The 9,909-nt window shown below is 36.7% G+C and overlaps 1 protein-coding gene across 1 annotated transcript; it reads left to right on the top strand.

The window, feature by feature from the left end:
• Positions 1–6,574: 6,574 nt before the first annotated feature.
• Positions 6,575–9,909, top strand: LOC130070466 (T-cell surface glycoprotein CD4-like). The gene is made up of 8 exons (XM_056234868.1): positions 6,575–6,732; positions 6,844–6,967; positions 7,487–7,701; positions 7,793–8,014; positions 8,099–8,395; positions 8,924–9,181; positions 9,293–9,411; positions 9,551–9,909. Exons 1-8 carry the CDS (start codon positions 6,633–6,635, stop codon positions 9,683–9,685), a joined length of 1,470 nt encoding a protein of 489 aa, XP_056090843.1. The 5' UTR covers positions 6,575–6,632; the 3' UTR covers positions 9,686–9,909.

A 9,909-nucleotide genomic window follows, 5' to 3' on the forward strand; every position in this document is an offset into this window, starting at 1 on the left:
CACATTTGCACAAAACAAACCAGCTCTTAGCAGTTTGTGTAAAAAGTTTAATGGAATGTTTTTGATTTTGAGGCTCTGATATAAATTTGTAAAAATCTTTTTTTTTTTCTGCTTAAGTTTATAAATTCATAAAAGTCTGAACAGACACATTTTGCACCAGTTTAATAATTTTAACCTAATTTTGTTTCAGCCTGACATGCAGTAAACTTGCCCAATAATAGAAATGTTTCAAATTTGTTTGACAAAGTAGTACTATATGGCACTACTGTTGAAAATAAATAAATGCAGCAATGGTCATTTTATGTATGTGTAGTTTAAATGAATTTTGAGTACAGAACAAATTCAAGCTAACTTGAGTGTAATGTCAACATTTAAAATGCAAAAAATATACATTATTTTGGATGACCATGCAAATGTAGAAGTAAAATGGCACAACTTAAAGGAAAAATGTGGCAGCAGAAGTATGTGGAAACAAACATTCATGTAGTGTTTGGACGCTATTCAAAGAAGCTTTGCTATTGGTGAGTAAACGCTTTTCAGAAGCTGACTCTTTAATCTGAAAATCTGTGGTTGTAACTTCCAGTACACAGGACAAATGAAACAGTTCAACAGACTGTTAGAAGCAGTTTCAGCCACATGTGATGCTGTTATGATGGCAAACAATGAATATTAATTGCTAAATTTCCACCTTGATCATTTTAAACTTCATATCGAAATTAAGGTTTTAAATATTAAAAGAATCGCAGGTTCTCACGCACTCTAAAGCCCGCCAAGAAATCACATTGAAGTCTATTGAATTTAACACACATCTTGGGTTTTTCTATATAAGGACACAACTTTCTAGATGAAACCGATCTGTGCCATGATGTAAGAAACGGTAATTGTCTGACAAATCTGCTGACAGCATCTGCTCAGAGGCACAAATATGGTTTATGTGATGCATATCTTTCTATTAAACACTGTTTTGACTAATTTCTATAGAGAAATCATCTGTGGAATTAAAAGCTTTGACTGAAACGGTGAGCTCCAGTGTCCCACACTGCTGACTCTCATGGAACTTTGACCACTGCAATGAATGAAACTGAACAACTTCACTTCTTACTAATCACATTTTACACCTCATTCTGAATAAATTGTGTTCGTGTTCGTCTTTTTACGTCTTTAATATACTTCAAATATAATATATTTTTGTAATCATATTTACATTGAATTCCCAAATTAATGTAGAAGCAACACAAATCAATTTAATGACAATGTAATGTTGTTTAATGGCACATTTTTACCAATACCTTTGTTAAACTGATTTTCTAGTTTCAAGGACAAAATTAATAACAGCCATTCAACTATCCAACTCGATTTAATATCTGAAACATTTTTAATATACAGCAAAATGATCAAAGGACAACAATTACAGTACATAAACAATCATATATCAATGGGTTCATTTAAATGAACATAACAATATATATTCACAAACATTTTGAAAACATGTAAGCATCCAAAAAACAATCTTTTTCCATCTTTAGAAAAAAGTTTCAATTATTTATTTTATGTTTGTAAAAACTACTAAAAACAAGTACACAACTTAATAATAATGGCAACCTGCCTCTTACAGTCACTCAATTTTAAAGCTTCACGTGGGAAAGATTTTGAACCATTCCTGAAGTATGTTCAAATGAAATGTATAAATGTTCAAATAATTAAGACATCTCTGGGACAAATATGGTCATTATTGGGTTAAATTATTTGATTTAATTTACTAAAATTAAATTAAGATAGAAAAATGGGTTGCACTTTATTTTACAGTGTACTTACAGTGTATACCTAAGAAAGTACTGGGTAATATAAGGTAACTATGGTTCAGGTTTAGTGCCTAGTTATTACCCAGTTATTGCAATTACTATATTAATAAGTACATATTATGTACATGGAGAACAGGAGTGTAAAATAAAGTGCTACTGAAAAATTAATGAAAAAAATTACTCCGGTTATTCATTTTCAAGAGAGTTCAGGATTTAGACAGATGAATGTCTCTGTCTGTGCTTATGAGAAAGTAATGCCTGAGGGGGTCAGTGGGGAAGGAATATGTAATATCTCAGTCACAATCCTGCCATAATCAGTGTTAATATGTTCCATCCTCTCCGCTATCTGCATGCATATAATATTCCCACTCGTGACAGTGTCTTTTTTCCACATCAGGGGCTCAAGTAGGTCTTCCCCAGCTCTCCTGTTATTCAAATCAGCTGTATCAGCCACATACAGTCAGTAGGAAAGACCCCATCACACTCTCACATCGCCCCCTCTGATCTGAAGACAGTGAAAGCTGATATCCGCATGCTCTATCATCACCACAGCAGCGGTTCACCTTGACCCCGCTTGATATTTGGATGTTTTCTGGTGAAATGGGGGCATATGGACACACAACGGCATGAGAACTCTCGACATGCACAAAGGAAGGAAACGATGAGAATCTAAGCTTGAAAGAGTCTGAAGATCTGTGGTTATCCTCCCATACTTTACCTCATGAAGGCATACCTACTACACACTGCTTTTTCCATGGATTTACATATTTACATATTCAATAGCCAGCTTACTATTTCCACCTGGTTAAAAGCTCGTCACTGATCTGTGTACAGCAGCCTCAAAAAGCCAAATATATAGATAGATGTCAGGATGTTAAGAATAAGGTTTTACAAAGTGGTCACACTTTATATTACGCTTCATACTTCTATGTACTTACATTAAAAAAAAATGTAGGTACAATATTGTGTTCTTGTTGTATTGAAAAATACTTTTGAGGGGGAATACAAGTTAGGGACAGGTTTGGTATGGGTTGTTTCAATGTTTGTGTCAAATATGGATGAACCCAACCACCGGTTTAAACATTTTAATTACATTTTTAAACCCAATGTTTGGGTTTGTCCATATTTGACCCAAACATGTGTTGAAACAACCCAGCTGGTTAAGGTGTTAGGAAAGGGTCAACAGTCTGATTATAGATGTAATTACAGAAATGATTTACAGCTATAATTACATGCAGGCATTTTTTAAAATATAAGTACAATGTAAAAACATGTATGTAATAATGGCATTGTATTCAATTATTCATTTAAATGTTAAATACAAAATAGTTTCAACCCATGTTTGGGTCAAATATGGACAAACCCAATTTAAAAACTTAATGTAAAAATTTAAACCAACAGTTGGGTTGTCCATATTTGTCCCAAAACATTTTTTTTCATAGTAGTTAAAGTCACTTATAAAAACAATGCTGTTAAAAAAAATGAAAAACAAAGGTATTTGATGTTAGTGGAACGTGTGTATAGTTAATGTGATGATCTACGCCTGTTGTTACTGGAACACCCGTGAAAACTTCACACATTGAAAACAGTGAGATCTTTTGTTAAAAGTCATTGCAAAAAAAGAGATTAGTTCTGGGAAAAGCACATTTTCTTTGCAGAAGTCCCTCTGTTTGATACTTTGTATCTCGTTGAAATTCAGTTAATTAATTTGATTACACTTTATTTTAAGTTGTCTTTGTTACGCTGTTATTGTACATTTAAGTACAGAGTTATAATAATTAACTACACGTACTTACTCTAGGGTTAGGATTAGGGTTTGGTTTGGTTTAGGGTTAGTTGCATGTAATTATGCATTACTTAGTTATGTAGTATTACTATACTACAACAGTTATTACTATAATAACATGTTACATATGTAACAATAAATGTGGACCACAGAAGGAAGGAACTGCGACTTGCTTTTGTGACAGATAGGAGGAGTGAAAATGGGAGGGGAGAGATTGAGTCAGCCACAGACTCTTTTCTTCATCAAAACAACTCCAGCCCCCATATTCATGTCACTCGCACACAGTCTCTCTGTCTTTACTGGAAGTGCTGCTGTTAGAGAATATGCTGATCGCACATCCGCATATCAACGGCTCAATCAAATGCATTCCGAAGCTCAGGTCTGAGACTGGGCTGACATAACAGAAAGCAGCACTTGCACAACCACATAAACAAATAATGATGCCATGGTGAGAGCTAAAATTACACATGGCATTTGTGTTTTTTACCCACTGATTAGTGTTGGTTATCAGAAATGCATGCCTGATGCAATGGTGACATACAATATGTTGAGAAATAATAATGTACAGTGCCTTTGTTACATGTTAAATGACTCCAGTAAAACAGTAAATGATGCATAATTACATGCAACTAACCCTAAACCAAACCCTAACCCAAGTGCATAAGTACATGTTGTTAATTGATATAGTTTTCAAATTATGTAATTACACTGAAACTAAGACACCTTAAAATATTAGTTCTGTCAAATCGATTAATCGCAAATGAATCACATCTAACATAAACGTTTGTGTTTTATATAATATAGGCCTACTGTGTATGTACTGTGTATATTCTGTGTGTGTGATGTGTATATGTGTATATACACTCACCTAAAGGATTATTACGAACACCATACTAATACTGTGTTTGACCCCCTTTCGCCTTCAGAACTGCCTTAATTCTATGTGGCATTGATTCAAGAAGGTGCTGAAAGCATTCTTTAGAAATGTTGGCCCATATTGATAGGATAGCATCTTGCAGTTGATGGAGATTTGTGGGATGCACATCCAGGGCACGAAGCTCCCGTTCCACCACATCCCAAAGATGCTCTATTGAGTTGAGATCTGGTGACTGTGGGGGTCATTTTAGTACAGTGAACTCATTGTCATGTTCAAGAAACCAATTAGAAATGATTCGAGCTTTGTGACATGGTGCATTATCCTGCTGGAAGTAGCCATCAGAGGATGGGTACATGGTGGCCATAAAGGGATGGACATGGTCAGAAACAATGCTCAGGTAGGCCATGGCATTTAAACGATGCCCAATTGGCACTAAGGGGCCTAAAGTGTGCCAAGAAAACATCCCCCACACCATTACACCACCACCACCAGCCTGCACAGTGGTAACAAGGCATGATGGATCCATGTTCTCATTCTGTTTACGCCAAATTCTGACTCTACCATCTGAATGTCTCAACAGAAATCGAGACTCATCAGACCAGGCAACATTTTTCCAGTCTTCAACTGTCCAATTTTGGTGAGCTCTTGCAAATTGTAGCCTCTTTTTCCTAGTTGTAGTGGAGATGAGTGGTACCCGGTGGGGTCTTCTGCTGTTGTAGCCCATCCGCCTCAAGGTTGTGCGTGTTGTGGCTTCACAAATGCTTTGCTGCATACCTCGGTTGTAACGAGTGGTTATTTCAGTCAAAGTTGCTCTTCTATCAGCTTGAATCAGTCGGCCCATTCTCCTCTGACCTCTAGCATCAACAAGGCATTTTCGCCCACAGGACTGCCGCATACTGGATGTTTTTCCCTTTTCACACCATTCTTTGTAAACCCTACGTGAAAATCCCAGTAACTGAGCAGATTGTGAAATACTCAGACCGGCCCGTCTGGCACCAACAACCATGCCACGCTCAAAATTGCTTAATTCACCTTTCTTTCCCATTCTGACATTCAGTTTGGAGTTCAGGAGATTGTCTTGACCAGGACCACACCCCTAAATGCATTGAAGCAACTGCCATGTGATTGGTTGATTAGATAATTGCATTAATGAGAAATTTAACAGGTGTTCCTAATAATCCTTTAGGTGAGTGTATATATATGAGGCATTTATTATAATGGGTTTATGGTTTTTGGGATGATTGTTAATTTAAATTAAACCATTGTAGGATTGATGTACTATAATTGTTGTTGTTTTTTTATAAAAAATAATAGTTTGATCATTTTGAGTTGGATATACACACACACACACACACACACACACACACATCCCCAGTATATATTTGAACATAACAGATATTATTTAATATTGCACAATTAACTGAAATTGGTTTCTGCATGCTTTGCATCATCCATGAACTTGCCATGATTCTAGCATGCAAAGACAGCATAAACTGATAAATCATTTGTATGTAATTTATTTATTAATGCTGTTTTTCATGCAAAAAATATCATGGCAAGTATAGAAAACATTTATAATAAAACAGGGAAGATGGCGATTAAAAACTGTGAAAATGTGCAAATAAAGTTATAATATCATATAATAATATATAATAATACATGCATGCATCTTCTGTAAAGCTGCTTTGAAATATATATATACATACACACACCCTAATTATTTATAAATAGATGCATTCTTGCCTGTGTACATTTTCCATATTACTTTTTTGTTTTGTTTTTGTTTTACATAAATTTGTTTCCATGTTTTGAAGTGAGTGACATACTTTCAAATAAACTTTTTCACGTGTTGAGAGAAAATTCAAGATAGACCTGGTGAATCCGTGGGAGAACCAAACCTCAAGTGTTGCCTCTCCCTCATTCTATTACTCTCTCAGTGTCTCTCTTTCTCTCTAACTTTTTCCAAAGTACGTCAGTCAGACCGCACATCAACAGTTTCACTATCTTCAGAAGTCATGTGACATCGAGAGGCAGAGAAAAAGAGGATCTACCTACATCGAGCAACTCCTCCCCAAAAACTGCAACCCACACAACCACCCACAGCACTATATATACAAGAACAAAGAGCGGAGCCGGCAGACGTTAGCTGAGAAAGAGGATTCAGCGCATGGAGGTTTGCCTTTTCTTTTTTGGGAAAGTAACAACAAGAAGATTAGAAGATATGACACCGTTTATGGTTGTTCTGGGGTTAGCGCTGGTTTTTGAAGGTGAGCGGTCATGATAGAGGACGTGAATCCTTAAAATGTTGTTTAATCACCTTGTTTAATATATTCTTTCGTCTTGTAGATTTATATGTGCACTCTTTCTGTGTTCTGCAGGTGGTCAGTGTCTGGAACGTGAAGTGTTGGTGGCTCATGGTTCTGTAGCAGTTCTCCCATGTGTGGACGAGTCCTCTGCGCTCTCATATCCTACTGCAGTCTACTGGAGCCGGATGATCAGAGAGTAAGAGCATTTCATCCATCCATCCATCTATCCATCCAATCATATCCAATCATACAATAATCCATCCAATCATCCATCCATCCATCCATCCATCCATCCATCCATTTAATCATATCCAATCATCCAATTATCCATCCATCCATCCATACAATCATCCAATCATCCATCCATCCAAAAATCCATCCATCCATCCAATCATATCCAATCATCCAATCATCCATCCAATCATACAATCATCCATCCATCCATCCATTCAATCATATCCAATCATCCAATTATCCATCCATCCATCCAATCATCCAATCATCCATCCATCCATCCAATCATCCAATCATCCATCCATACAATCATACAATCATCCATCCATCCATCCATCCAATCATCCAAAAATCCATCCATCCAATCATATACAATCATCCAATCATCCATCCATAAACACATCTACCCAAAACCTGACAATCATATGAGCCCAAGAGGATGACCATTTTAAAGTCTCACTCTTTTTTCTCAATTTCCTAGTACACTGAAGACAGTTTGGCGGCGAGAGAAGAGCGGGTTAGAGTTTCGTCCGGTAAGAGACCAACCACGTGCAAACTGCCCCGTTCCCAACTTTGGAAAGGGCGATTACAGCCTTCACATCACTGGAACGACGTTTGAAGATGGAGGAAAGTACGTCTGTGAGGTTGAGGGAAAGACTCAGATGGTGAAGGTCATCGTGCTCAGGGTTATAAGAGGTAACAGACACAAACAACCAAGAATTTCCCATTCTTCTTTGATAAGCCATTGGAAATAGCCTTATCAGTAAGATTTCCTCTTTCTTCACAGCGTCGTTTTCTCCAGCAGTTGTGGTTGAGGGCTCAAGAACGGAGGCAATGTGCGACGTTAGTCCTAAGACACCATTTGTAAGCGTTACCTGTAAAAGAAACGGCCATTTTATAAGTAGAACCAGCCTCTCTAACGTGTCTCAAAGAGATGCAGGAATCTGGACCTGTCAGGTTTCACACAGAGGTCTGGTAGTAGAGGCAACCGCAGACCTACAGGTCAAAGGTGAGTGTTTGTTTTAAACACCGGCTTCTTTTATTAATAACTTGTGCAGGAGTGGCTCATTCACCTTCTCTGTTCCCTCTCCAGGAATCTCCACCCCTCAGGATGACTCTTCAGTGTTGTACGCCGCTGTGGGTTCCTCCGTCTCCTTGCCCTGCCTGTTTACTGATGGTCTGATCCCAGGCACTGTGACCTGGAACAGAACCGAGTCTCCTCGTCCTCTCCCTGCATCTTTCGACCGGTCTATTGGGTCCGCAACGTCTGCCACTATACAGAGGGTGGAGGATGGAGATGAAGGGATGTATACGTGCTCAGGAAGGATGAAGGGATTGAAAAGAGAGGGAATTAAAGTACAGAGAAGGATGGAGCTAGTTGTTACTCGAGGTGAGTGGAATCATACATCACATAGTCAGAATATATGAGCGAAGTAGTTTGTCAGCTAAACCTTTTAAACTTTTATCAACGTGGCTTTACAAAAAGAGACAAAAGGCCTATTTGCATAATGTGTTACAGTAAATATATTAAAATAACACATTAAAATAATTCTCACTTTTAATATAATAGATTTTTAATAAAAAATAAATTACAATATTTTATAATACAATATTTTATTATTTTATATTATAGTATTTTTAACCTTGTTAAATTGTATTACCTTTGGCTTTACTAAAAAAAAAAAAAAGGAAAAAAATCTATATTCTATAATTATATATATATATATATATATGAACAGCTGTTCCTTTTTTTATCAATTCACACAGTCTAAAAAATTATTATATAGGCTACCTGAATGAGTTATTTTTTAATTAGCCTTTGATCATCAAAGTGGGCTTAATTTCCTCATAACTTCTGATCTGTGGATTTCTGAATTTGCTGAATGCTGATTACTTTGTTTGTTTTTTTTCTGTGTAGTTTTGAGCTCCTCATCATCCAGTGGTAACGGACCCGTGACCCTGACCTGCCATCTCAGCAACTCCGACCAGATCACTTCCTATGAATGGCTCCGTGTAACTTATGGACCAAACGACACTCAAACGGTGACCTCTGTCCAGAAGACAAAGAGCTTCAGGATTAAACAAGTGACTGAGAAACATGCTGGTGAATGGATGTGTCGGTACTACGGGAAACAAGGAGTTCTGGGGAACGTGACTTATCAGTTTAACATTATGGGTAGGTAGAGCAGTTATATAGCAGTAAAGGAAATAAAAAATAAAAACATTTTATAGAATCATGATTGGACCCTACATTTTCCTTAATTCTCTGTTTTGTTCATTTCTACAGGTGCTCTAAAGAATGAAAAGTCAAGTCCTGGCAATAAAACCGCTATGGTGATGGGATTAGGATTTTTGTTCTTGGTGATATTCCTGGTTTTGTTCCAGATGTACAGAAACTATCGCAGGGTACGTTTCAGTCTTGATTTAATAATGCAATTCATGCCCATTCATTTATGCAGTATACTGAGTCTGATATACTTTCAGTTTCAGTTTAAAATAGATTGTAATTATTTATATCTCATATTCCTCCCATTTATTCCTACAGAAGAAGGCGATCCTGCTTTACCCAGCGATGGAAACCATCGTCCACCAGGCCACCACTGAACGAGAGCAGAGACAACGGAGCAAGGCAAAGATGACTGAACCTTGTGTTGGAGATCCCAAATCAGTGTGTGTGTAAATTTGTGTTTTTGTGTGGAAATTTTGTCAATGCCTGTGTGTTACTTTATGTTAATGTGTGCATTTTAAATGCAGACAATTGTAGCAGTCCATTTAAACTGTAAATATATTACCGACATATAAATCTATAGCATTTTGAATAAACTAATTTTGGTGCAAATATATATTTTTTTCAAAAATAAATGTAAACTCTATGTAAATAAAGCAATAAACTTAAATACTTAA

The sequence above is a fragment of the Rhinichthys klamathensis genome, unplaced genomic scaffold, assembly GCF_029890125.1.
Source record: "Rhinichthys klamathensis goyatoka isolate OS25496 unplaced genomic scaffold, OSU_Roscu_1.1 h1tg000407l_1, whole genome shotgun sequence".
Lineage (NCBI taxonomy): Eukaryota > Metazoa > Chordata > Actinopteri > Cypriniformes > Leuciscidae > Rhinichthys > Rhinichthys klamathensis.

Bases quoted from the DNA above. Each gene is read 5' to 3' on its own strand.
- LOC130070466 (XM_056234868.1), top strand. From the start codon at position 6,633: ATGGAGGTTTGCCTTTTCTTTTTTGGGAAAGTAACAACAAGAAGATTA. The intron at 6,968-7,486 runs GTAAGAGCATTT...TCAATTTCCTAG, and splicing joins TGGAGCCGGATGATCAGAGA to TACACTGAAGACAGTTTGGC. The intron at 8,015-8,098 runs GTGAGTGTTTGT...TTCCCTCTCCAG, and splicing joins CGCAGACCTACAGGTCAAAG to GAATCTCCACCCCTCAGGAT.